The sequence below is a fragment of the Aptenodytes forsteri genome, unplaced genomic scaffold, assembly GCF_000699145.1.
Source record: "Aptenodytes forsteri isolate BGI_AS27 unplaced genomic scaffold, ASM69914v1 Scaffold283, whole genome shotgun sequence".
Classification (NCBI taxonomy): Eukaryota; Metazoa; Chordata; class Aves; order Sphenisciformes; family Spheniscidae; genus Aptenodytes; species Aptenodytes forsteri.
In genome coordinates, this window is record NW_008794167.1 from 450,883 (window position 1) to 478,871 (window position 27,989).

General features: G+C 44.5%; 1 protein-coding gene across 3 annotated transcripts; it reads left to right on the forward strand.

Moving 5' to 3' along the window:
• The first annotated feature begins 4,775 nt into the window (after nucleotides 1-4,775).
• On the forward strand, nucleotides 4,776-24,964 carry KAT14 (lysine acetyltransferase 14). 3 transcript variants are annotated; one of them, XM_009281478.2, is made up of 10 exons: nucleotides 4,776-5,334; nucleotides 7,703-7,821; nucleotides 10,006-10,127; nucleotides 12,728-12,909; nucleotides 13,463-13,882; nucleotides 14,863-15,434; nucleotides 15,982-16,118; nucleotides 16,628-16,803; nucleotides 20,204-20,394; nucleotides 23,072-24,964. In XM_009281478.2, the coding sequence occupies exons 1-10, from the start codon at nucleotides 5,079-5,081 to the stop codon at nucleotides 23,243-23,245; spliced, it is 2,349 nt and encodes a 782-aa protein (XP_009279753.1). In that variant the 5' UTR covers nucleotides 4,776-5,078; the 3' UTR covers nucleotides 23,246-24,964. The 3 variants fall into 3 exon arrangements, with proteins under 3 accessions (XP_009279753.1, XP_009279761.1, XP_009279769.1); XM_009281486.2 differs by having other exon boundaries at nucleotides 5,053-5,334; nucleotides 13,466-13,882; XM_009281494.2 differs by lacking the exon at nucleotides 23,072-24,964 and adding an exon at nucleotides 22,896-23,054 and having other exon boundaries at nucleotides 5,053-5,334.
• The last annotated feature ends 3,025 nt before the right edge of the window (nucleotides 24,965-27,989 follow it).

Below are 27,989 nucleotides of genomic sequence, written 5' to 3' on the forward strand. Positions count from 1 at the left end.
GCCCCGGCTCCCTTCTTGTTCTGAGAGGACAGGCAGAGTGCAAGCTAACAGAGATACCGTGCGATAATTAAACAGGGACGTTTTCAGTGCTACATTTACGAAAATCAGGTAATTCCTGCCAGGCACCCTGTGTGCAAGAGAGCCCCACAGCCAAGAGTGTCAGGTCAGACGATGGTGAGTCCCTATACAAAGAAATCCTGCCCGGGACTAGCAGTCGTGTGTTTGCAGAATGGTAAGTTGTGCGTGGCAGAGGTTTGGGCAATGAGTGTGCAGGGTTAGACCCTGCTGATGAGCCAAATGGGTATTGATACGAGGGCACACGTCTGATTTTTCCCCCCTTATTTACAAAAAAATCTAGAAAATGCACACAAAAAAAGCCCATGTTAAATGACTGTTGTTAAAGGTCTGAAGCAGTGAGAAGTTACAAAACACCAGAGTTCAAGTTGCTAGTCCATACCCCAGCTCAGTTGTCTGTTGCATGGGCTTTACGCTGCAGTCCGTAATTACAGGATTACATTTTTTTCCCTCAAGAGATTGTCTCTGTCAGTGCTTGAGAATGATGGATCTTGGAGGATGAGACTGATCTGGGTAAGGACAGAGGCAGGTTAATTTGCTGCAGAAGTTGGAAAACAGACTGAATGGCACAGGCGGTAGCAAGAAGAGGAAGGCTGCTCTCTTGGAGCGGCAATGGGTAACGGCTCTGCTTCAGCCGGAGCTGACATAGATGCTGGGTAGATCACTTAAGCTCAGGTTTTTGCAGGTGGTTGCTAGCTAATTCGGTGTGCCTGCCTTGAGCCGCCGAAGGTCTGGCAGGAACATGTGCTAAATGCTCCTAAACTACAGCTGAAACAAGTGGGAGCTGTACTTTGAGCACGTGCTACAGGACAACGCGTGCTCTGAGAAAAATCACCCTTGCGTGTTTCAGCAAGACACCTAAACTTAATGGATGTTTTTGACCTTAACCTTTGGCTGATGTCTCCCCTTCATCTCATAGACTATGAAACTAAATTGACATTTACGAAACACTCATATTCTATAGAGGTAACAGGCATAAAACAGTCCACAAGTAAATGAGTAACGCTGCCGTCAGAGCGGGATCTGTGTATCATGAAGTAAGTAATGCCTCGGGCAACAGGCTGAAGAAGGAATGTGAAACTGAAGGCTGAGTACCTGGCCAGGATCCGTGCTGAGCACTGAACAAGACAGCGGTCCCGTGGCGTGTAGAGGCCATGCTGTAACTCACGTGCGAAACACAGGGCACAACAGCAAGTTTACGGTGTGCGTTCCGCCAGTGTATGAAATGTGACTCTAGTAAAAGGAGAGGTGGATCAGCAAATGAGTTGACATGGTTAATGCACTCTGGTTGCTTCATACCTTTCTAATGATACCAGGAAGAAAATAGGGACTTGCTGCCTTTTGCCTGTTGCTGTTGCTCTATGCTGTAGTTGTTGCTTGGTTTGCAAAATAATGTTAAATTGCTTTGGTTGTTACACTCAAGGTCGCTGCTGCAAGCTTCTGCCTGGGGAAATCCTAGATTTCCCAAATGAGACAACGGTGGGCAGCTTTCTCCCCGTGGGTCTGTTTTAACTTATTTTTCCACAGCTGGAAGCAGCCATTGCTGTGGAGGGTGTCAGTGTCACTGCTGTCAGGCTGCCGGCAGTTTTGCTGAGTGTCCTAGAGATGGAGGGGTCAAAGGATCCAGTCGGTCAGCGACAAAAACCTTTTGGGGGTTTTGGGGGACAGATCCAGCGTCTATTCTTTGCTGTCTGTCCTAACACCCGGACGTGGGCACAGCCTGCGAACTCTGCCTCGGGAACTCATGACTTCAGAGGTGCCTGACCTGTACATATGGGGATGGGTTCGCAAACCAGTCCTCTAGAGTTAGAAGTGATCTCCCCAAAAGCTGGATTTGATGCTAATCTGTATATGTTTGCAGGGATATTAGCATTCCTCAAGATGCTGCTGCTGCAGAAGCGAAGCCAAAATGATCAATTCTTTTTTCCCAGCAATCAGTTTAACTCGCTATTCAGAAGCGCTAATGCTCAAAGCTTATCTTTTATAAATGAAATCTGAGATTTTCTCTTTATAATTCTTCATCTTCAAGTCAGGGAATAATGGCTTCAGTTCAAGGAACCCAGTTATTTAGATAATGTAATGGAAATAAGTAACGTGGATATTCTGCAGCCCTGGTGTAGGGATTATTTCAGGTTTATCTTTGTGCAAATTAATAAACTTTTGACTTTTATAAATTGTTATGCCAGGCACAAAGTGATTTGAGATTGCGCACATTTATCTAAACTGATGCAGAAGACAAGCAGGCCTAACTTCTGAGAACAGAGGAAGGTGAGAAGATTAACCTTTTCAGAGCTCTCTGTCGCTCGTGATACTCAAATTATAAAGGTGTCTGTTGCGAACTGTGCATTTTCGAAGTAAATGCGTTCACCATCTGAAAGATTGCCGAATAGCTGTGTTTTGTGAAGGAAAAAGAATCACATTCTTGATGTAATTGTTCAATTACATTGTATCTCCCCACATCTTTTCTTTATTGTTATTAACTAATAGTAGTGAAATACTGAGTTTATGAATTTTGTCTTTAGCAATTACTAATTTGTAACCTGAGTTCAGTTGATTGAAGCCAATGGCAAGGAACTGTTTTTATTAGATTAATTTTCAGAGAGAGTTTTGGTTATTGGCTGACATATGTGTCTGTGCATTTTCTTAGCAAGATAAAATATTTCTTAACCAAAAGCTTTCTCTTTTAATCTTGACAGGAGAAATAATTGCCTTTGAAATGTGCAGTTATTGGCATTCTAGATGAAGAATAAAACCCTGTGAGAACTTGTCAAATAATAATCACAAACATCTAAAATGACTTCAGGGTCAGCTTTCAAATAAATTATTTGCAGGTGCATTTTGGCATCATTCAAACAGGTCAAATAAATTATTAATCTTTTTTTGCCATTAGACTAAATAATTTATTCATATCTCCAGTATCCAATGGCTAACCTCGGTACCTGTGAAACTTTCTCATTCCTGAGTCCAAGCTGAGCACGAGTTGGTAAATTAGGCAGGTGGATAATGCTTTAACTGAATTAGCTTCAACTAAAGATTCTAATCTTTAGTTGGGCTAAAATACGAATGCGATCACACGGCTTGATTTAGATGTGAGCCAGGGTTGGCTCTCAACAATAATTTCATGGGTTTTACTAATTTATAATATTTTTGTCCTCATGTATCATATTTTCTGATAAGCTTATGACTACTGCTTTGAAATCTAGTAAGTGTCTGAGTATCTAAAAGCGTATCGCCTGCCCCAGGAGTTCAAGCCAAACCACCAAAGTGGACTGGGCATCCCATCTTCTCCTTTGCGCTGGCACTTGTCTTTGGTTAGCCAGCTCAGGGAGTTAAATCAGCAGAGTATGACTTGCTTTGCGAAGGAAAAAAAAAGAGAGAGAGTTCTTTTCTGCTGGCTGAGCTGTCTGACCCTGGGGTGGGATGAGCAGTGCGGGGAGCGTGGGGCTGGAAGGATGGCAGCAGCACCCGCTTTGCTCGGTTGAAGTTGCCAGGGAACTGTATCTCAGCTGTATGTCACGTGCCCAGTCAATTAAACGCTTCACGTGGTCCCCGTTTCCTTCCAGAGTTAGTGTCAGCCTTGCCATCTCCTCCATCCCATGTCTGATCTCATCAGCCCTCCGCTCACATCGCTCTGCTGCCTCACCTGCCCCCAGAGGTGCACATCTGGAGTAGAGCAGCTGGTTCCCAGCTAGTCCCTCCCCTCCTTTTCCCCACCCCAATCCATGTCACCAGTTTTGGTTTCACTTATTTTGTGTTCCCCTGGTGAGAGGTAAAGGTTAAACATTTCACCTAATTATCAGAGTGAAAAAAAACTTCCAGGTTGGGGTGGGGTGGGGGGAGAGAGAGAGAGAGATAAGAGTAAGGAGGAGACAAAAGCCAGCTGGGATTTTCTTAGGGCTTTTTACACCCATTAAGGGGCTTACCCACTAGTTTGAAAACTGCTGGTCTGTTGCACGTTTTATTTATAATGAACATTTTAGGTAAAGGGGAGAGATTTTGAATGAAGTGCCTTGGTTTTTCAAGAGCTTGGCATAAGTAGGCTGTGGGACTTTTGTCAGCCTTGCAGCAAGAGTTTACAAGGTATTTTTTTTAAGAGTAAGACATGAGCACAAAGAAGCAGATGAAGACACATGGCAGTTTTTCTTAAAATCATTTCCAATTTGCCATTGAATTCTCTCCAAGCAGAGGAGAAGTTTGAGGGAGATTAGTTTGATTTGGTAAAGATTTAGGGCAGAGGTAATAGGATTTTATAGATCATGTCCATCCTGCATGGCATGGGAATTACAGGTGCATAGCATTTATTTGCTTGATAGCTTTACCACTTAGTGAACCCACCCATCTGAAGTGAGGACAAATAAAGCGCTTTTTGGTATAGTACCGTTAGCATTTATCTATATCGGATATCAGCTCCTGTAGTTTTAGATTCAAACCATGTTAAGTGGCTGTGGCTACAGGCGGTGGCAGAGGACTTGCAAAGGCGGCATGGTGAACAGCCCTGCAGGAGGGATTAGAGCTGGGTGGGGGCTAACCGCATTCAGCATCGAACAGGCTGTGATAAACCCTGTCCCTTGTATTTTCAGAGGCTGCACAGTGGAGTTCTCAGAGATCTTGAGCGTCAAAATCAGAAAAAGGAGAATATTCGCCTGCTAGAAGAGCAGATTGCTTTGACAAAGCAGCTTATGGAAGAAAGAGACAAGATGCTAATGGAAAAAGGGTCCCAGCAGTCCTAGGCACAGACCTGAGGTTTCATTAGAGGTTTGATTAAAGACGTTTGGAGATCATTGGTGTCTAACTACTTGCAAGTGTTTCAGCTAACAGAGGTAATCTGTGAAAGACTGTTTCTTTTGTATAGGTTGTCCAGTCCGAAAAGCTATAGGGCAGACACAAAACATTTCCTCTGTCATCGGTACTTTGACTGTGGAGACTTGGCCAGCACATCCAGTGTGGATGGACTTGTCAATGTGGGGAGGAATAGCTCCTTGTTAACGCAAGCACCATCTAGGATGGCTAATAACGTTCACATGAGTGGGCTGCTGAGCCGCCACGATGATGAAGCCACCAGGACCTCCACCTCAGAGGGACTGGAGGAGGGTGAGGTGGAGGGGGAGACCCTCCTCATCGTTGAGTCTGAGGACCAGGCTTCGGTGGATTTATCGCACGACCAGAGCGGGGACTCTCTGAACAGTGACGAAGGTGACGCGTCCTGGATGGAGGAGATGTCCTATTACTGCGAGAAGTGCCAGAAGTGGATTCCAGCAAGTAAGCCTGCGGCTGTGTGGTGTCTCACTTGCATTGCTGGGGTTGTTGTTTGCAAGGTGGTTACGCTGTCCTGCATACCTGTTTTATGGCACAGCCCTTGTTTAGCTGTATCCTATCCTATGCTGGAGGAGAAGGGCTGTCTGAGCATTGTGTGGAGCCCAGAAGCCTGATGCTGGTGGTGTGCGTTAGGCACTTCGATCCATGAACTGTATGGGTGTCCGAAGCTGGCATTCCCTGTAAAGAAATGGGACTGTCTTCTTTAATTAGTAAAGAACAAGGCTATGACTTCAGAAACATGCACACCCTCCCGAGTCTTGCTGCTGGTGTGCTTAGGGGACTTTGGCCAAGCGACTTGGCCTCTCTCCTCACTCAGATAACAACCCTTGCTGTAAAACTCTTCCTGTGGAGGAAAAGGGCTTTGGGACAGTGTTACTTTTTCTTTATTTTTTTTTTCCTGGTCAGTTTGTCACATCTGTGGAGCATATGGCTAAATTTCAACCTTAATGGTGTCCTGATAATGTGAATTTAATTTAGCTTTCACAGAAGCGTGTCTAGCCTGTAGCAGCTAGCTTTGGGAGGTGTTTGGAGCAAGCTGCAGAACTTGATCCCTCTGCTACTGCTGCTTGACATAAGATATATGCTGTTAGCAACGTAACAGACTAGACTTTACTTTCTAAATTCTGGATTATCGGATCTATTATTAGATCCGAAAGCTAGATATTGCTAAGCACTGGTTGTTTTTTGTTTGGTTTTTTTTTTTTTAATTTGGGGGTTTGATTTTTTGGTTTTGTTTTTTTTTTTGTTTGTTTGTGGCTAGAAATAGTGAACTCTTCAGGTGGCACCTGCCTTGCAGATATGTCAGAGCTGCCCTTTTTGCCATCTTAGAATTTGCCAAAAGTTGCAGTGTAGAAATTGCCAAAAGTTAGTGTAGAAATCTCCTCTCAAGGCGTGTTAGTGAGTGTTTTGATGTTAATGTAATGGAACCAGCATCGTACTATTAAGGTAGTATGCAGTTAAAGGGACGTATTAACTTGAAATGTATTAATTAAAAAAAAAAAAAATGGAGCAGAGTTAAAGGTAGCATGAGATATCTTAGAGCACTTGATTTAACGCTCAATTTGTTTTATTTTACAAAGATGTTCCTCTCTCTCATTGCTGTGGAACAAATCCAAAGAGCAGAAAAAGCCAATCACAGAGCAACAGTAACTAGATACAAATGTGCAAAGCAAATGAGATGGAAAAGGGAAATACTGCTTTCTTTGCTAATTGTTCAGTTATACGGATATCAGTTGTCGCTTGTGAAAGTCACCAACGTGCTCAGACAAATGATCACTTTTTACATTGAACTGCCGTCTAGAAATTCTGTTATCTACTAAGTGTGGGGGGGTTTCCCCATCAGACATAGGTGCAACTTTAATAGCTAGATTCTGCAATTCACTACGGAAGCAAAGCATCCATATATTGCAAATGCTTGATCTGGTGTTGTTTTACAGTAAAAGAGATGTCACACTTTTAAAGAAAGACCTTTTGGGTGTGAATTTCCAGAAATGCTGTAGTCTTAACTGTTTCCCTGACCTGTGATTTTATTTTTTAATTTTTCATATTTGTGTAAATTAACCCCTGGTGAGTTTAGAAGTCCTGATTCATACGATGTTTTTTTCTCTGCTGCAGAAACATAGAATTAGAGCCTGTAACTTTGGATGCGTGGGGTTTTACAGGTGGCCCTAGCCCAGCAGATCACTTTTGTTCAGACAAACTTTTTTGTGGGGTTAGCTTTAAGCTACCTTAAAGCTTCACACCATGTCTGCTCCAGTGCATCCTGGAGGCTGCTGTAAACAGGGACTGACAACCTTACTTCAGTAACATTTTGTGGACAGGGAAAGAGGGAGCTGTAAAGACACGTAGCAGTGAGTGGAAAGATGACATGGAAGAAAAAGCTTGTATATTCTGATAGCCTTTGCAGTAGCGTACCTTTTTTTAACAGGTCAGCTTTTTTTTTAGATAGAGTGGGAAAACAGTTATTTGTTGAAGTATATAGGTTATCCTGGGGAAGCAAGAAGGAATGAGAAATGCAGTGGAAACAAGGAAATCCTTGGCTTTGTACCTGCATTCAGATGTTAAGTAGAGCGCCCCTTTTTTATGCCTGCGCTTTTCAGTTGGTCACTGCTGGCTGCTGCAACCGTGAAATGAATCTGCGCCTTCTATCGCAGTGAGTTCTGACACTTCCTGGGAACTGTCTGCGTCTCTGGACTCTGGGAAAAAGGCAAAAAGTACTTTTCTGCCTGATGTTGTAGGAAATCCAAATCTCCTTTGCAGCACTTTTTCCTATAAAAGGACCAAGAAATTGATTTTTGCCTATTCATTTTAGGTCAACTGAGAGAACAGCTCAGCTACCTCAAAGGAGATAACTTTTTCAGATTTACTTGCTCGGATTGCTCAGAAGATGGGAAGGAGCAATTTGAACGGCTGAGGTTAACATGGCAACAAGTAAGTAAAACGTTTGTGCCAGCAGAACAACCACGGGACTTTCTAAAATTGTTGTTTGTTGTGTATGTGCTACCTAGAAAAGGAGGATCAGGTATAGGTAACAAAGAAATATATACATGAACTTCAGAAATTAATTAGCTAAGGATTGCCTGCATATTAGAACTTGGGCATTTGGCAGGTAGATTGAAAGATAATCATAAAAAACACATTCCTTTTTTTTTCTTTCCTTTTTTTTTTTTTTCTTCCCCTTATGTTGCTCATGAATTCATGGCTTCAGGCAGGTTTGGAAAAGCAAAATGAATGGAATTTGGCTGCTGGGCATGAACAGCTTTTTGTGTATATGAGCAAATGTAAAACTAGTGAGGTGGCAACATATAAACAGAAAGCTTGCCAGCTCCCTGAACGCAAAGCTCCAACCTGGCTCCTTACTCACTAGCAACAGTCCTTGCTGGAATTTGCTATTTCAGTCACTTGTACACCTGAGCAATCAAAATAATTTGCATTATACGGCAACCACGGTATGGGTAGACTGATGCACAATCATCTTGCTCTAAGCAGGGTGCTGGAGGGGCAGGCAGGCAGTGCTGGCTGCCTCTGCACAAAATGAATTTGATCAGGCGGTAGCTGTTGCTCAGCCTTAAGTGTTTCCACATGCTGAGCATCGGGCAGTATGTGCGAGACATCTATTTGCATCCTTTGGGACAGTAGTGGTGTGTTGTCTCATAATACATCATTTAAAACATCAGTTGTAACTCCTGCAGTGCTTTCTCATGGTGCCCAGTGCAGGGCTGCGCAGGAGAAAAGGTTGGCGTAGCAGTCTGTGGCTAGCAGACCGGCAGAGTTTCGGCAAGTTACAGATCTGGAGAGCAAAGGCTGCTAGCGTTACACCCAGGTCTCTTCAGAGTGGCATTGAGAAGGGACAGACAAAATCAAAACGGGTGAGGAAGAAAGTTGACTAGTGAAGAAACTATCTCCCTAGGCTTCCAGCAGCCAGAGCTGCTGCTGCTTCTGGGTTAAGCCGAATTGAGGGAAGCGGTCAACTTATCTGAAGTAGGCAAAATGGGAACAGTGATTTCTGGATTTTTTTTTTCAGAGTATGTGGCCTCAACAGATCCTTATCTTTAGCCAGATGAAAAGAGAATTGTTTCTGAAGTCCTGAGACACTGTCCCACCTGACTTAAAAACCACAAAATCCTAGATAAATAGTTATCAAGCTAAGAGGGGTTGCGACGCAAAAATAGGGTACAGGGGACATTAAGGCTGTCTGTATTTCCTCATTTTGGCATCTTCAGCAATGCATTCCAGAAAACTATGGCCTACTGCAAGGAGACCCATCTCCCTAAGAAAAATACATTTCAAACTCCTCTGACAGTGAAGAATAAGTCCCTATTGGAAAGTAGTATCCAAGGCTACTGGATAGTTAGTTACTTACACAGCAGTAACCAAGGCTGTGTGATTGTTGAAAGATGGTCCCAGCCCAGCTGATTTTAGTTGTATTCAAATGAATTGGGTAAATGTAATTAACAGTTGGTCACCTAGGATTTACTTACAAAGAGGTGTGATATTTTTCAAACCTGCCCTTTAGTTTAGGCATATAATGGGTCAGACTGAATTTGGTTGTGAAGCACGTGAATGAGCTGTAAATGGATTGTGTTTAATGAAGATCACCTGGAGACAAACTTAATTCTCCTATACCCAGAACAATTTCATGTAATTGATATCATGTAATTTTACAGAGAGTTTACAGTCTGTTCAGTTTGAAATGTAACAGTAAGTATTTAGAAGGATGATTGTCACTAGATGGATTAGATAGTGGGATTACTTGTGACCATTTTTTTGAAAGACTTTTTCCCTACCTCCACACTACATTCAGATCCCAGTTGTGATATAATTCATTTATACAACTGCTGCAAAAGCTTGTATCTCAGCATAAACCTGCATAACTAGGCAGCTTGTTATTCCCCTGGGATGGAGAAGTCTCTGGGAGAATGTGCATCTAACAATAGAAAGACGAGAATGGGCAGCATGAAAGCAGGAAGATGGATTGCAGAAGTTGCCTATGAGATGTTGCAAAAACAAGATATTTATGAGGGAGCAAAAATTTGTGTGTGTGGCAGTTGTGGGGAGGCAGTTCAGCAGATGAAACAGAAAAGATTCACTTGTATCCAACACTTTCTGTTCCAGGTTGTCATGCTGGCAATGTACAATTTGTCTCTGGAAGGAACGGGCCGTCAGGGGTACTTCAGATGGAAAGAAGATATTTGTGCTTTTATTGAGAAACACTGGACTTTCTTATTAGGAAACAGGTAAAGACGTGATGTTTCCCTGAAGGTCTGGTTGGTGAGCCAAAGGAATTAAAACCTGTTATACAGATGGACAAGGATCCTGGTTAATTTGGTGATGTCTCTATTGAGCCTCACTAGTGAGAAAATTGGAGGATTTAATACTGAGAACCTGAATGTAGGCATGAGGGGTACTCTTGAGAAAGAATAAGCATTTCTTAGTAGGGAAAAACAACCCCAAGAATGTCACACAAAAGCAATGTAAATGCATATATTTTGGGTTATTTCTTATCTTCCTGTAGGTAGCCTATGAACCTGCAAAGCCTTTGAGTATTTCTAAATAGACACAACAGACGGGCTAGTCCTGATGTCACTGGGCTTTAAAGAAAAAAAAAAAAAAGAGGTCCAGCAAAGTACCATCTTACTTGGCTATAAAGCTTGCATGGACCCAGTTCTCCAAAAATGAAAATTGTGCCTTGTCTGTTAGCTTGTTTTGGATCTTAATAAAATAGCTTTTACATAGCAGGCATTACAAACCACTGAAATGTTTTTCAGTGTGTGCAAAGAAAGAAGCTGTCAGGGTAAGAACCCTTCTCGTAAAGGGCAGCCTTCGCAGCATGATGAGTTGTGAGCTGTATAGGTGAACGGCACATCTTTTCTGAGCGTGCTGAAGCTGTCAAACCCGTCTCACTGTTAATGCATGTGCTACAGAGGCAGGAAGGGAACTGACCAAGTCTCCGAAGTTGTAGATTTGATTGACTTCACAGCTTCTTTTCTTCCCCAGGGATTTCTCTGTTGTAAGATCTGGCCTTTCTCCCTAGCCAGATTTGCTCTTTGGCTTTGCTTTCATTGCTTGTCTGTGCCTCCTTGCTCTGTTCTCAGAAATGTTAGCATTTGTCCCCTCTGGAAACAACAGGGACCCTGACAGGAAGGCAGCTGATGGCCCATTGTCCCTCGCTCAGGGAGCCATCACCTCCCAGGGTTTGCTGCTGCCTTTTGAGACCTGCCCTGGGAACTGGGCACTCCTTGCTCTGATTAAATTCAGATGAAGTGATTACTGGCCTCAGACGTAGTCTTCCCACTTGCCTGGACAAGCCACTGATGGAGCAGGGACAGCTGAACCATGTGTGTAGCGGTTCAAGGTTTATGCTTTACTTCCTTGGCATATTAAAGCACAGCTTATCCAGACTTACTGTAACGCTCCGGACTCTGATCTGGGGCACTTGAGTTTAATGCCCCACATTTGAGGGTCAGTACCCCAAGGTGTGTAACTGGTAACACTCAGACAGCAGCGAATACCTGCTTGGCCAAGCCTAGCCCAAGTACTGTGAAGTTTTTGCCAGTGGAGGTGTGCAAAGGCAAGGAGGAATCCTGAGATCCTGTGCAAATAAGGGTTTAGACCCTACACCATGAACCTGATTCTCTAGTAGCCAAGGGAGTACCTCAGTTATTGGCTAGAGAGGCAATTTTTAAATATTTCTTCTTACTTCTTCCCTAAATGATGTTTTAGTTAGCTCTGTGACCAGTTCTTAGAGGAACAAAAAGTGCTCAGATGCCCAGTAGAGTACACTGCCTTGCAGAATGAAAGGCTTAAATGCAGCAGAGCCTTGCAGAATGAAAGGCTTAAATGCAGCTCCCTGCCTCCAAGTGGCCAAAAGCGTGCTTCAGAAATAGTTCAGTGAGTGTGGTTGACTGGTATGTTGACTAGTAGGGATCCTCTTCCCCATGCTGCAGGAGAAGTTTTATGGCAGAAATCCCCAAGCAGAGATGGGGCTCCAGTATATATCGCATGCGTCTGTGGGACAAGCATACATACCCTGTTACCTTGCCACTTCCTGCAGCTCCGTTGTCCTCGGTGATTTATTTCTCAGACCCCTAGCTCTGCTTCTCTGCCATGCCTGACAAGGCTGCAGCCATGGAAGGCAGAGTGGTCAGATCCCAACTCCCTTTGTGAATTCAGCCTTAGGGATCCTATCCTACAGCTCTGGGAACGTGCTTTGCTAAATGAAATGTCAAAGTAGTCAAGGCAGGCATTTAAATTAAGTTTGTCTTTCCTTCTGTGTGAAGTGATGCCTTTATCACTACCTTTCCTTTGCCTCTCCCATCCTGTACACCCAGAGTCCTGTTTGCCATCTTCAGTAATGGAATACGGCTCTGCAATGTCAGGTCAACACAGCTATCGCTAGGATCCTGTTCCCGTTCTTGTATTGTCAAATTGTTAATGAAGGTAGCAACGTCAGTATTTGAAAGCTGGGGGTTCCAGTGGCAGGGAAGACCTCTCCTCTGTAGGCTCGGCGTATGGCAGCTCATTGACAAAAGAAAAATTGCGTCTCGCCTTGCTGCATTTGCATGGCATTTATGGAGCACATGTACACAGCGCTTTGTGCATCAGAGCCTACCAGTACATTGTAGCTTGCCCTTCGGAGTGGTTCTCTGTTTGAGAAGAAATGAATTGATCTTTAGCCTCTTTGAGGATGGGGCTGTAGGGAGTACGTCATCCCCCTGCATCAGTGCCAGTGGCAGAAGCACTCTGCCCTTTCCATCTTGGAGGAGGGAGGAGGCTTCAGGATGAAAGCACAGCTGGCTAGTGGGGACCTAACACGTTTCCCCCTCTCCCATCATAGGAAAAAGACCTCAACATGGTGGAGCACGGTTGCTGGCTGTCTCTCTGTGGGGAGCCCCTTGTTTTTCCGCTCAGGGGCACAGGAATTTGGAGAACCGGGGTGGTGGAAACTGGTTCATAATAAACCCCCAACAATGAAACCTGAAGGAGAGAAGTTGTCTGCATCTGCACTAAAGGCAAAAGGTAACTCTTTCCCCAGTGGTGTGTAGGTTCCCAGCTGGGACAGAGCTGACAGAGCTGGAAGACATGAGAAAAGTTTACTTAAAACAATGTGTTTGTGTGTATGGACAGTTACAGGGCATGATTTTTTTTTTTCTTAGTTTAGCTCTGCTGTAGTGCTTGATTTAGGAGGACTATGCTGCATATGCTGTAGTATGAGAAGCCTGTTATATTTTATTGCCTTTTTGCATTGTGCTAACCGATTTAAAGGTTTTGAGATTTGTTCAGGTTTTTGTAGCTGAAATCTACAATTTCTCTGCCTCTCTTTACCCTGGGGAGGATTTTTTTATGTTTTGTCTGCACTAGATGCAAATTCCCTTCTGTGCAGAGGAGCAGAATTGGGGCTTAAATGAGGCTTTAGTGGTGCATTGGCTACATGTCCCAGAGTGAATTTCTTGTGTATTTTGAAAATACATCTTCTAAGATTTGTGGTCAATGTGTTTTTCTGACTGTATAGTATGTATCCAGTGACTGCAGGAGCTCAGTGTCTGTTAGAATAAGCAAACTACTTCTTTAGCAGCTTCAAAGCCACCTCTGGATCCCATCATTACTGTGGAAGGACTCAGGAAGCGGGTAAGCCGCAATCCAGTCGAATCGGCCATGGAGCTGAAGGAGAAGAGATCTCGTACTCAGGAAGCCAAGGATATTCGGAGAGCCCAGAAGGAGGCAGCTGGCTTTCTGGACCGGAGTACTTCCTCCACTCCTGTTAAATTTACCAGTCGAGGCCGTCGTCCCGATATCGTCCTTGAGAAAGGAGAGGTGATTGACTTCTCCTCCTTGAGCTCTTCAGATCGCACTCCTCTGACAAGCCCTTCTCCTTCCCCATCTCTGGACTTCTCTGCTCCTGGCACTCCAGCCTCGCATTCAGCTACTCCCAGCCTTCTCTCAGAAGCAGATCTCATCCCAGATGTCATGCCACCACAGGCTCTCTTTCATGGTAAGAGGTGTCATGTTTTTTCTTTAATAATAAGCCATACATAGCGGTTAAGGAAGATGTTAAAAAAAAAAAAAAAGAAACTTCCAATGAGCTGCAGGATGTTTTCAAGATAAGATAGAAAGTAAGTGGTAAAATTCTGTTTGTCTTAGTTGCATGTAAATCTTTATTAGTTTTCCATAGTTGTATTGCCAGCTTCTAAGGCCAGAAGGAACCACCATTATTGTCTTCTGAGGGATCCTGAATAAACACTGGGTAGAAGGTTTCACCTAGCAACCGCTGCACCTCTCAGCATAAGCATTTCACTGCAACACAGATTACGCTGCTAGATAGCAACTCTAATTTTGCCTCAACTGTTTCTTAAATGGGAGAAATTTAATTCTCATGGTAATGTTCCAGTAGTTCTATAAGTTCAAACATCCCAATTAACAAATGTTACATTTCAGTCAGGTTGCAAAGCAGTGATGCAGGCTGAATGCTTTTAGTTCCTTAAGGAGCCAGACCTCAATCTAATTGGGGAAGTCGAGAATAAAGCATTTCTTGTTGGAAGGAAAGATAGTCACGTTCTGTAGAGGGACAAATCCTGTGCTTCTGTGACTCCTAACTGTTCCCTCAGTTTAAACAGAACTTCTCCAGGGTATGTTAGCTGAAGATACAGCTCCCCAGCTTGACCATTTGATCCCCAGTCTTCAGGAATTTTCAACAATTTAACACTTGTCAAAGAGCATGAACTTGCAGCTCAGGAGTGCCATGTTTTTGGATGCGAAACTGCAAGACTCTTTAGGAGCAGGATTGATTCTGTGTCCTGAAATTGGACTCCTTATGGCGTCTCCTGTCCAAAATCAGGAGGTATATAGAAAATGGAGCGCGTCGCGTAAACCCGCATTATTTCTCCTTAGCAGAAAAGTCCTGTCACAACCCTTTTTGAAATGGGGCTTTGACGTTTACATTTTTTTCCTGGATTATTTTGATCTGTTGAACAGATGATGAGGAAATGGAAGGAGATGGAGTCATAGACCCAGGAATAGAGTATGTGCCCCCTCCCAGTGGGACAGCTGGTGCTGGCACTGTGATAGCAAGTAGAAAAAAAGTGAAGACAGCTGAGCAGATCAAGCAAGAGGTAGAGAGCGAAGAAGAAAAAACAGAAAGGATGGAAGGTGACAGTGAAGATCCTGAAGAGTCAAATGCATCGCTGCAGGTGAGGGGGCGAGACAAGAGGAAGCCACAGCTGGAGAAGGATGCTAAACCCAGAGCTCCCAAGCATACCTCTGTTAGCATTTATGAGGAGAAGCTGCTGCTGAAGAGACTGGAAGCCTGTCCCAATGCCACGAGCATGACCCCAGAGGCCCGGAGACTGAGGCGCAAGCTGATAGTCAGGCAGGCCAAGAGGGAGAGAGGACTGCCGCTCTTTGACTTGGACCAAGTTGTGAATGCTGCACTGCTCTTGGTTGATGGGATTTACGGAGCCAAAGAAGGAGGTGTTTCCAGGTCCCCAGTAGGGCAAGCAACATACAGAACTACTAGCCAGGACTTCAGGATCTTGGACAGATACCAGGTGAGTGTTTCCAAATCTAAGTGAGCTTTTGGCACTGGTTATTTTAGAGCTTTTGCTGCAGGCAGCAGTGTTGCCTTGAGGTTATCTGACTCCCAAAGTGAGAAGGATTATGTGAACAAGACTCATTGTGACTTGGGGCTGTGTCCCCACCAATGCTCTCACAAGCCCCTTTCTTCTTGGAACATGCTTGTACAGCACAGCTGTCTATCAGTGTCAGCACTATAAATGTCTATGTATTTGTACTCCAGCCCTGCCCAAACAATGATGGTGGAGGCCTGGAAGTACCCAAATAGGTGGTTGCTCTTTCATGCTATGTAGGAGGGAGATCGCTTGCAGTGCTTTTCTGAGTGATGTGTGCGGCTCATAGGTTTGGGTGCTAAATCCGAGAGTGCGCAGCAGAGTCCTCTGAGGTGGGACCGTCATGATGTGGGTCCAGTCCATCCTGTTGGATTGAAAGGCCCTTATTCCCCCTCTGTTGATATGATTCCCCTGTGTTAAGTCATTGACTAATCTTCCTGAAATGTTCTGCGTTTTTTTGTACATACAGACAATGCTGCCTGCCATGAAGGGGTATCGACAGCAGACAACAAAGTTTCTGTATCGACTGGTAGGCTCAGAAGACCTGCTGACAGACCACAGTATTGTCAGTCCTTACACATCCCGTGTCCTGAAACCTTACATCAGGTACAGATGGTCAGAGGTTGAATTTGCTCTTGGCTTGTGAACCGACAGCCCACGGAGAGGACACCTTTCTTGGGCAGTGCTCCTCACTCATCCTTGAAGTACAACCCAGTATACTATGGTAACCCTGAAAGGATAGTGTTTTATTTAGCTGAGTAGTTAAACTGGCTCTGCATTGGGAAAGGGAATCTCCAAGAGAGGGCAGGGCAGAGAATGACTGTAGTCATTCAATGCAAGTTGCACCTGCTCTTGGGTCAGAACTGTGATTTCCTTGCTCCTGCTGTAAGGAGAGGTTGGCTTGGCGTGCTGCGGATCTGGGAAGTGTCCTGGCCTCTGACACAAGGGTGTTTTTGCTGAGCTGGGTGCTGTTTTCCCACATGAAAGGAAGACTCTGTTCTTTTGTTCCAAGTTGAGCATGTCAGAAAATATTTCATGGGCAGTACCCATTCAGCTGCAGTGGCAGTTATTGTTGCTCACTTGCCTTTTGTGTTTGCTTTTCATGTTACTGGCAGGCGTGATTATGAGACAAAGCCCCCAAAACTCAGGCTGCTGGCAGAAATCCGGGCATATCCACACAGGAATGATCTCAACTGGAAGGCTGAGCCAGAAGCACCCGTTGATTACTGCTACGTTCGCCCTAATCACATCCCCACTATAAACTCCATGTGCCACGAATTCTTCTGGCCTGGTAAGATTCCTTCAGTGCTTGGTTTTCTAAGAAGGAAGTGGTTTTGTTCAGAAAAAAATATTCTTGGGCCAAATTTTTCTTCAGTTGGTGTCTGGCTTGGTTCTTAGAAAACCATTATCTGATGTCATAGGAATGCAGTTGAGATGGAGACATGGGTTTGGTGTCTTTGTCTTTTGAGATCATTTAGAACTGGGCAATTAGACCCTAATTAGCACAGCACTTAAAGAAATAGGTTGTTTTGGGTAACACCATCGATGCCAATAGGAGTAGTCAGTTACTAAAATTAAGCATCCAGTGAAACGTTTTGCAGAATCAAGGGCTGAAGTCAACAGTTTTATACCAGAGATCTACTGCTCACTAGCTTCATGAGAAAGTTTCTTCCTAGCAGCTATAAGCTGGATATGTCGGAGTGAAATTTGGGAATTGCACTTAAAACTGCAAGCTTCACTGTGATGTCCTTTATTTCTTCAAGCCTCAGTATTTGCAAGGTATGGAAAAGCTTGCGTATCGATTTTTATGTATCATTTCTTGAACTGTAGGCTCTTTGGGGACAGTGGCTGCCCTTTATGGGGGCAGTTATGAGGCTGTAGTCTTTAGTTCTTCTAAAATAATAATAGTGATGTTCATCTACTGCACGGATCAGCTTCTGATCAGCAAACAACACGGCAGACTAATTTAGAAAAGCCCAGTACAAACAGTACACACCTTTATTCCAAGTAACTGTTTGCTTTATGTTTTGACTTGCAGATAGTGATTCAACAGGGTTTGTAGTTCAGCGGTGCTCATATGCTGCAGTCAGGGTTAGAGCTCTTTGTGCTACTCGTTGTCCAAACTGTACAATTTGGGGGAGAGATAACGTGGCATACCTTCCCTTTCACAAGCTGTTTTGGAGCTCATGAGAGACACTCGCAATCCCAACAGAGGCTGAACCCCTTTGTTATAGTCTCTCCTCTTCTGATAATGCATTTGAAGTTCTGGCCAAGTTGGGTCGCACCTTCATTAAGTTCTTCAGGACTCACCCTGTTCTATTTAACTTAAGGAGCGTGGGTGTGTTCCACCCAACTGTGAACTGTTCATCATTAAATCAGAAAGCTGACACTCCTGTCGGTCCCCAAACAGGAATCAAAATCTCTTCCGTGGTGTAAATTTTCTGAGGCTGGGATTATATGATTTATGGCACCTTGGTTCTCTTTTAGCAGGATAGGTAAGCAAGGAGGCGATACTTCAGGAGATAAAGCACAGTGTCTTTGTGGATGCGAAGGGTTTAGCTTTACAACGGGCCGGTACAACTGAGGAGGGGGTGGGATATGCAGCTGAGGGGACATCATTAAGCTAGCACTGCTGTTCAGAGAAACAGCTGTAATTCCGCCTAAGTTTAGGCATCCAAAGCATGTGTGCTTGGGGGATGCTGTCGTCAGTAAATGACATCTTAGGTGTGCTCAGTTGCCTTCTAATAGTGATGCTCTCATTGACTGAATTCTTAAGTTTTAGGCACTTCACTGGGTGGGGTGAGCCAGGCCTTAGTTCTTCCACCTCTCCAAATCCTTCCCGTCAGAGCTGCTCTTGTTTCTCACAAAGCAGAAACAAGTTTGCAGGTAGTTACCGCAAATGAGCTGATGTGAAGCAAGATTCCCTCTTGTCTCTCACGGTATCTTGTGCCTTCATGTCCTAACGGGAAACATCTCCTGAGCAGGCGAGTGGTAAACCATACTGAGCTAAGCATCTTCCTACAGGAATAACTGCGTGCTGAGGGGACGGCACCATTTCATCGACGCCAGTGTGCTTGGGGCAATGTAGCGTTCCTGTACAGACACGCTGTAAGGCACTTCAGTCAATTGCAGCCTTGAGATAATTAACGCGGCTCCCTATTGCCAATCGATTCCTCCCACGTCTTACTCCACCCAGCTTACTCTCGAGCAAGAAAATAATTCACCCGCTTATTTGTGCCTGGTGCCTTATGAAGTCTTGCATCTCATCAAGAGTGATAAACGTTACTGGAAAACGTACTTTGCTATTTTGTTATCCCACGTTCCAAATATATCTGCGATTGCCAATTTGAGGCTGAAACTAACATTTATGGCACAGCTCCGCTATTTCTTGCACCTCATTTAGGGCCTGTCCACACAAATTACCAAGCAGTCTTCTGTGCCTTGAACTGCACTGCTTGGCCCTAACATGCTGTGTGGATGCTCCTAGGCTGTAGCAGCAATGTGATTAGGCAAGGTAACAAACTCCACTCAGAAATCACCAGCCTCAGGTGTTTTTGTCCAGCCTCTGACTCACAGAACCACCACTGCTTGAGAGGCTGCCTCATGCCCCAGATTAGGGAATTTGCATGCGAAAAGCTAATGTTTTGATAGCGTTGAAAGCTGTGGTCAGGTTCACAGTGCAGCTCCACAAACAGCTGAGTATGCACAAGAGGAAGCAGCAGGGGCTCAAGGCCAGGTGGAGAAAAGAGAAGGGAACCTTAGGTAGGTAATGCTGCCAAAGCTGAAGCCCAGTTTCATGTCTGCTGCGTCTGGAGAGAGTTTGCAGGAAGGACGGGATGGTTCACCCAGTGTATCAGGCTGATACACTCTAAACTGCCCCCCTTTGCTTGTCTGCAAAGGGGTCATCAGCATTTGCCGGCTGGAATAGGAATGGTGTACACCAACCTGGTGCTGGCCCAGCCCAGGTGAAATGAAGAAGCAAACCCTTATCCATTAATGTTACTGCAGCCTTTAGGAGCCCTGGGCAAGGGGCACAAACTTACTAGGACCCAATCCAGCAAACATTTGCACATGCAAGTATCTTTATCCACATGCATATTTACAACTGGGTCCTTAGCAGAGTCTGCTGATATGGCTCAGAATACAAACCAAGGGAAGATTAGCTGGGTGCTGAGATCATACGATTTTTTTTTTTTTTTTTTTTTTTTTTTTTTTTTTTTTTTTTTTTTTTTTTTTTTTTTTTTTTTTTTTTTTTTTTTTTTTTTTTTTTTTTTTTTTTTTTTTTTTTTTTTTTTTTTTTTTTTTTTTTTTTTTTTTTTTTTTTTTTTTTTTTTTTTTTTTTTTTTTTTTTTTTTTTTTTTTTTTTTTTTTTTTTTTTTTTTTTTTTTTTTTTCCCCATCCTGTTTTAGACAACGCGCTTTTTTGAGTTTTGGTTTCATCCTCGAGTCATTTGGGAGGAAATCAGCCTTGTTAATTTCTCCATGCAAAAATCCCCACTAGTAAGCAGGTCTCGTTTTGTCTGTGTGTTTTGTTGAAGCATCTCTCTATATCAGAGCTTTGAAATAAAGGTAAAAGGAAGGGATCAAGTGAGTGTTTCTAAAAGCCCTTAAACCCCTGAATTTCCGTGCAAGTGTGACACTTTTCTTTTGGTTTGCAATGCTTTCAACTGCTGTTTCTCTCTTTCTCCATAGGAATTGATTTGTCAGAATGCCTGCAGTATCCAGACTTCAGTGTTGTCGTCCTTTACAAGAAAGTTATTATTGCCTTTGGCTTTATGGTGCCAGACGTGAAATACAATGAAGCTTACATCTCTTTTCTGTTAGTTCACCCTGAGTGGAGAAGAGCTGGGATTGCAACCTTCATGATTTACCATCTTATCCAGGTAATGAAAAAAATCCCATGTCTTTGCTAAAGAACTAGCTCTCCCTTCTTCCTTGTGTGCACACATGCAAATATTAGAAAGGAAGTAGTGAGGTGTTCCTCCTTTCTGCCTCTTTCTCCTTGCCCTTTCTTTGCTTACACACCTGCACAGATTGTCAGCAGCCCATGTGAACATTTATGGGGGGAAATCGCTTCAAAAGCAGAAACTAAAATGTATTTAGAACCATACTGGACAGGTCCTCAGAATTAGCAAGGTGCTGTAGACTTTGACTGTCTTGGGCTTAACTTTGTGTTCTTCAGTGGTCAATAGTTCACATAACAGTAATACCATAAATTAGGGGTTTAAAGGAGAAAATGAGATAATAGTGGGGAGGTTCAGTTAGAATCTGTTGCAGCTTTCTTGGCTACACCTGGAGGTTTATTCCATGACCAGGGCCGTTGCATTAAATCACTTACTGATCTTAATCATTCTCTTTCACTTTTAATACTCTGGTTCAAATCCAGCTAAGTTGAAGATAAAGAATAAGTGTTTGCAACCTCATTCAAATTTGTTCAAACTAGCTTGTACTGGGCTTTGTTCCATAGGGACACTTGGGAAAATTAATCTGAGCTAACTAAACGGGTGGTATTAAAGTAGTTAAACTTCATTAAATCTCTGAATGAATACTGTTATTCAGGTGGCCTTAATTCCATTCACTTTCTTGAATTAAATTGCAGGAAAGCCAGCTTAATTTTGAGTCAGGATGCAGACAGATGTCCTTTTCAGAGCCCAACTGTGCCTCTTCAGGGCTCACAGTTTTTTACCACTCCCTGAACTCTCTTGGCAGAGCTGCCGATACGAAACGTTTCTTAACTTGTTTTAGTCAAGGTGAGCTGCACTAGCAAAAACTCACCATTGAAACTCTTTTTCCTCATACTCATTTGGCTGAAGAGAGGTAGGGAGTGCTGGCAGAGCCTTGGGAACAGTGACCTGTACCTTGGAAAAGCAGTTTCCGCTGAGGGTAGCTCTTCCGGGCCACCCGAGGGTAACTCTTCTACCTACACAGCTCTCTGCAGTGTCCACCTCTCTTTGCTCTACGTGTTGACACAGCCACTAACCAATCTACTTTAAATTCACCCCTTACATTTCCCAAGCGTCTCTGTGTAAAGTGCTTAAGTAAATTGCCCTCAACTGTAGTCTGTTGATGTGAGATGTCAACACCTAGTGAGAACAGGCGCAAGTGATGCGCCAAGATTTGCAGGGATCCAGCGGCTGGACTCATGTCTCTCCAGCAGAGTTGGGATGTGTTGGCAAGTCAGCTGTAGAAAATCATCACAGCTTTTTGTGGGATGTATCACACCCAATTAACCTAATTCTGCTTGCAGGTAGACTAGCATAAAATTACCACATTGAGGAGAGCTAGGCAGGTTTGAGGCTGATTAGGCTTGCTAGCAATGAGAGATCAACAGTGTATTGTTGGCTTATGTTAGATTTATTTTTCCATTGCTGAGTATCTGTCAGTGGTAGAAGGCATTTAGTCATGGAAGAGAAGAAATGGTGGTTGTGACCTTCTGCTCCTCAATCACCAGATTGTATGTGCTGCTTTGCAGCCTGCTTGGGCTGACACCAGGGTCTGCTCTCTGCAGCTAGAGCCACTTTCATACGCTGTTTGGATTAAGGGTCTCTTGGATCAGCGTGCTGAGTTTGGGGATGGATTCTTGGGAACAGCATAATCTAACAGAAAATGTATTGATGCAAATGATGCCTTGATGATGGGTTTGTTTTCAGAAGTTATCCTCTAATGCATCTGGCCCAGAGGACCAAACTGCATCTTCTTAATATCTCATTCCAACTTCCTTTTCCCAAAAATGAATCCAGATTATTTTACTTCTCTCCTCCCCCCCCCCCTTAAATCCCTGTGAGAGCTTTCCCTTTGAATAATCTACCATGGAAATTTCCTAAAGGGTGTTACTGTTCCCACTTAGAGTTACAATACATTCAATATAAATAGAATGCTATTAAAACACTAGATGAAAGCAGGGAAAAATTATTATATCGGCATCTTTATCAGAGAGCTGCTGGTTAGGATAATCTGGGATCTTTAAGGTAACTTCATCCATGCCATTTGCTGTCTGAACTGAACTCCCTGCCTTCTCAGGAGGCGAGTGCTGTGCCCTGAAGGATGGGAGAGGAGCTGGGTGGGATAGACAGGAATTCCAGCATGACAGCCCAGAGGTGTGCTGGGGCTGCTCGCATGGTCCCAGAGAGCTCAGCTCTGTTTGCTGACGGGGAGGAGCGCGGCGCCTGATCCTCTGGCATGTTTTGTCTTTTCTTCAGGCCATTGTTAATAAGTATTTGAGATCAGTGCTGTACACCGAGATTATTTTTAATTAACAATTACTTAGCAATTGACAACGGAAAGCTGACAAATTATAGTCCAAAACCTGCTTTCATTGTCAGAGAGTCCATGTTTCCCAGAAACAAAGGCTCAGAGGAACAGCAGTGTTCCCTTTGCCTTTCAGCTGTTGCTATGTGTGGTAACTTCTGTGTCGAGGCCTGCGATTTTCTCACATTTCCTCAGTAACCTGAATACCTGAAATGATGAATCTCTTCACCTCCGCATTCCCCCAGAGGCTGTCTCATTCTTTTGCTGTGATACTTTTTTTTTTTTTTCCCCACTCCCCCCCTTCCTTGGCAGACCTGCATGGGCAAAGACGTAACCCTTCACGTCTCTGCAAGCAACCCTGCTATGCTGCTCTACCAAAAGTTTGGATTTAAGACTGAAGAATACATTTTGGATTTTTATGACAAATATTATCCGTTGGACAGCAAGGAGTGCAAGCACGCGTTCTTTCTCAGGCTGCGGCGCTGATCCATTGGAGCTGTCTGGGGGTCTGCGAAAAGCCCAATCTGTCAAGCAAAGAACTACCACGGCTTTCAGTGGAGGGCGTTGGCTGCCATGTGAGAGCTGGAACGCACCGATGCCTTTATCCCTAGGACTTTGAATGTCAGCAGTGCTATGTTGTGTGCTGAAACTGCAATCCAAGAGGATTGATTCCTACGCTCCAAGGGGAGAGGCCTGGAAATGCCAACTGGGACATGCTGAAACCACTGGAAGACTGAAATTCTTTATGGGGAGTTTTCCTGCCACTGTTACTTTGGAGAGCCTCATTGACAAACAAACAAACAAGAAAATAACCCCAAACAAAAAAATACTTGTCACTTCAGAGGGGACCCATGGATTTCAAATTTTGAAACCTATCCAAAAAAAGTAGCAGGTTTTTCATTTCTGTTTTTGTTTATGGGAAATGAACGTCTAAACTTAAATCATCCACAGTGTTTCTGTGATTTGATTGCTTTGTTAGGAACCATGTCTTGAATCTGTGAAGGGAAATAAGATATTGGTGCATCTAGCTGGATGCTAACATTAGGAAAGCCCTACATGTGCCAGAACAGCAATACTGGAACCATGTTTTAGGAATAATGAAGAGTGTGTGAACTCATGTGATCCCAAATGCAAGGCTCAGACGAGATGTCTTTCTTCCGCTCCTTCCCTACTGCCTTCCTTTCCCCTCGTTGACCCTGTGCTCAATGTGAAGTTCTTATAGTGCGCAGTGTTTTGTGTTCAGGAACAACATGTCAAGCGGGTTTGTAGCTAGGCAAGGTAGGACACAACAGCTGCCAAATCAGCTCTTCGAAATCTTACAACCTATCTGCCAGTTGTTGATGCTGCAGATCAGCCCTTTGGGCACACCTCTAACCACAGAGCCAGCCTTGCAGGCTCCAGCATCCACCTCCTTCTGCTACAGACTGTCTGGCTAGAAGAAACCCAGAACAAAAGTCAGTGGTAACATTTGAAATGCAGGCTCTGGTCTGTAGAAGCAATCTGTTTGCAGCTTGGAGGGAGGAGAGGGTAGAGGTGGACCAGTTCCGGTTCTTGGCTGGTTCCACATCTAGGCTGTGATTTCAGGGCTCTAAGTATAAGTAAAGAGGAGAGGAAAGAATAAATAGAAATAACCAAGAATTAAAAAAAATACAAACCCCAAACAGTTTCTCTGGTAGTGGTGTCTAGTCCTTTTACACAGTTTAGCAGCTTCTCTCTCTCCCTGACTTTTATTGCAGATGAACAGTAAGCTGGCAGTTTGCTCTGCTGCCTGACCGAAGGTCAGTCTGTGCATTTTAAATACGAGTCACATCCACTGCGCTGTTCCTTTCACATCAAGCCCCACAGAGAGCTACACAACAAATGTGACTTCTTTGTTCTTAATCCACTGTGTATACCTGTTGGGTACCTGGCTATAGTAGTAGTTGCCTTAATGGAGTCTTCATTTTGGTAACAGCAGAGAGATGGACACAAAGTATGTTTTTGTGGTAGCCAATGTACATTGTTACCAAAACAAAAACAGTGTTAGTGGGAGGGAAAAAGAACCCATCCAAGTGTTGTGTGCCCTAACATCCGTGCACATTTCTGCTTGCTTTATGACTATGTGAAAATTTTTGATGTTACTGATGTTATGAGTTAGCTGTACTTGGAAAGAAAAAAATACCTGTCTTTATCAATGGAATTAAAGCCCTTCCCTTGGAAAAGCCTACTTGTAGTCATACTGTTTGTTAAGCTGTCTCTCCATCATCTTATTTCACTGAAATCTAGCAAACTCAAGTATGGCTGATAGAGGATGCAAAGCGTGTGTGTGGGCAGCGGTGCAAGGCAAGAAACTCCTTATTTCTCTACTGGGCATCCACACAGAAGCCACACACATGCAGGCCCTAGCCGGCTGTTCCCTTGCCAGCCAGAATTAGGAGATAAAAGATAGTCTGAAGAAGATGACCAGTTCTGTATCGTGTTCTCAAAGGCGACCGTGAAGATTTTGAGGAGCTTCTTGTTCTGTGCTTACGCCTCTGTGGCTTTGTCCCTCAGAGGGAGGATGCCAAGTGAAGAAGGTGTTAGAACAGCCCTGGGATTCCTGCTGTGCTGCAGACCACTTGTTTTATCCAGGTGGTTCATTTACCCCCAGATCCTCAAAGGCAATGAAGTGCCTTTGAGCCTTTGCACCTCAGCTATTTTGGATCTGTCTGTCACCTGGAAAAGCAGAAATACCAACACTTGCCTTCTTCAGGGAGACTGTGAGCTCATTAAAGGTTACAGCAGATGGAGATCAATATTGCTGTTCTGCAGGCTGCAGAAACACAAAAGCGCTTTGCAACTTCACAGGTCCACCAGCATTTATGTGGACATGGCTTGTTACTTGCTAATTTGCCTATATTTCTTGGAAAATCAGCCAGTTAACTGCTATACATATTGTATCCCACAGTCCTGGGACTGTAGGCTTAAGTTTTGATCTCCTGGTGTTATCTTATGTGGAGGACACTCCACACCCTGTTCCTTAGTGCTGCCTGAGAAAATCTGGCATGGCTTTGAACTGCTTTCCATGAGATCCTTCCCTGTTGATCCTAACGGCTTTGGCAAGAACAGGTTGCAAGCGTGGCTGGCTTGAGGATCACTTTGTTGATGGTCTGGGCAAAAGACGAAGAGCTGTGACTCAAGACGACCTTCCTGACTTGCAAAGGGATCCCAGCAAACCAGATCTGAAGGACACTGGTGAAGCCTGCAGTATCTGTGCAGCTCAAGCTGTCTGTAAGAGACATGTTTAACGGCTTTGGCAAGAACAGGTTGCAAGCGTGGCTGGCTTGAGGATCACTTTGTTGATGGTCTGGGCAAAAGACGAAGAGCTGTGACTCAAGACGACCTTCCTGACTTGCAAAGGGATCCCAGCAAACCAGATCTGAAGGACACTGGTGAAGCCTGCAGTATCTGTGCATTATTTCCTCTTGGCAGCTCAAGCTGTCTGTAAGAGACATGTTTCTTTTACTCTGCTGATTATATGGGTGAGCACAGAGGCACTGTTTGGTGAGCAGGAATTCACCCCCCACTTTCAGCAAGAGTCTCCTGAGGACAGGAGGTTGAGGCCAGCCTTGTAACAGGCACTATGTGAAATCAGGTGTGCAATCTGATAGGGGCTGGCAGCCCTGGGGAAATGCACCAGGGTTGCCAGGGAGCTTTACCTGCCCTCACTAGGTCGGCACCAGAATTAGGCAGCCTTTGAAGTAGCTATAAAATAGCTGCTGCAGCTCCATCTCTTTTTTGTGGCTGCACAGGGACCGCTTCCAGCCTCCTCTTGAGAACATTTCCTTCCCGAAACATTGAATAATGAGAAGCCTGAATGGCTCGTAGCAGCTTAAGGCCACTGCTTGAACACACAGCTGGCTTTCTCTGCAATGGATGAGACTCCTTCAAGGTACACAATGAAACAAACCATCTGCTTTTACCCCTCTGCGTGCCTCTGTGCCTCGGAGACCAGTGTGATGAGTTACGTTAGCTGCGATTAGAAAGCCAGCATCCACCCTGCTTAATGACACGATTACGCCATGCTTCCCTGAGCTGCGCAGTGACTGTAGCGGTGATTGTGGCTGCCAAACACAGCCCAGTTTAACAGAACAAAGTTTTCCTGGAGAATAAAGGTGGAACCTTACTTACCCTTTTCTAATAGAGCAGCAAAGCCCGAACCTTTCCACGTGCTTGTCTGAGCTCTGATGCTTCACAACCAGGAAGCTGCCCACTGTGGTCAGCTTATCATGCTCATTGATCTACAGTGGCTGAGCTGGGTAAATACCGGGATCATTCTGCGTAGTAGTCAGTAATTTTGTAGAAGTAATACTTTGCAGTTTACTTTGAAAGAGAAGTCTTCCCTGAGACTCCTGATGTTGCACACATATGTGCTGAATGCTGCTTTTCTGGTTTCAGATTCAGTCTTGGGGAAGAAGCAAAAGTCTGCCTGGTCCATTTGTTGCCACCTGTGGTGTGAGGAGGTGCTTCTTTGCAGACCCACCTGCTTGTGATGATAAGCTCTTAGCAAGTGGTTGAGCTAAGCCGTGTTTATCCCTTGTGTCCGACTACTTTGCTTACATCAGCTTGCTCCAGGAGGTAACCTGGTCCACGGGGTTGCTTCCCTCTAGCCCTTGCATTTTTTCTGGAGGAGTCTCTCTCTGAGCAAACACTGCCTGCTGCGTCAGACAGTGCAGGAAACTGAGCCCCTGCTGCTGTGATGGATGAGTAGCTGGTTCTTCCCCGCAAAACCAGCTGCCTCCTGCCCCTGTGGCAGCAAGCCAGATGGCTGGGTCCCGCTTCCTCCTCCAGGCAGGCAGCGTTAGTGAGGCAGAGACCATGAGTTCAGCCGCTCCTGCTGCTTGCGGGAGGGGAAGGGCAGCTGCCTCTGGCAAGAACAGGCAGCCATTGCCACAGAGCAGTGGGAGCATCTCTGTGCGGGTCCTGCCTCAACAGGACCCTTCCCGCTGTGCTTCTCTACCAGCTCTGTCAACACAGAAACCTGTGGCACCTTCTTATGGGTGTAAATTAAAAAAAAAAAAAAAAACCCCCAACACCCGTGGCAAACTTGTCCTCCTTCCCCTTGGATTTGTGCTGGAGGCTTTAAGAAAAGCATCTTTTTTCCTGCTGGCTCATGCTGTACCTCAAGCTCCTCAGGAATTACAAGGGCGCTTCTTGCCTGCCCTCACTGGCACTGCTGTGAGGGCTGCGCCCCGGCTGATGCCGCTTTGGG

Excerpts from the sequence above, each read along its gene's own strand:
- KAT14 (XM_009281478.2), top strand. The coding sequence starts at position 5,079 with ATGGCTAATAACGTTCACATGAGTGGGCTGCTGAGCCGCCACGATGAT. Across the intron at positions 13,883-14,862 it reads ACCACAGGCTCTCTTTCATG|ATGATGAGGAAATGGAAGGA; the intron begins GTAAGAGGTGTC and ends TCTGTTGAACAG. Across the intron at positions 16,804-20,203 it reads CCACGAATTCTTCTGGCCTG|GAATTGATTTGTCAGAATGC; the intron begins GTAAGATTCCTT and ends CTTTCTCCATAG.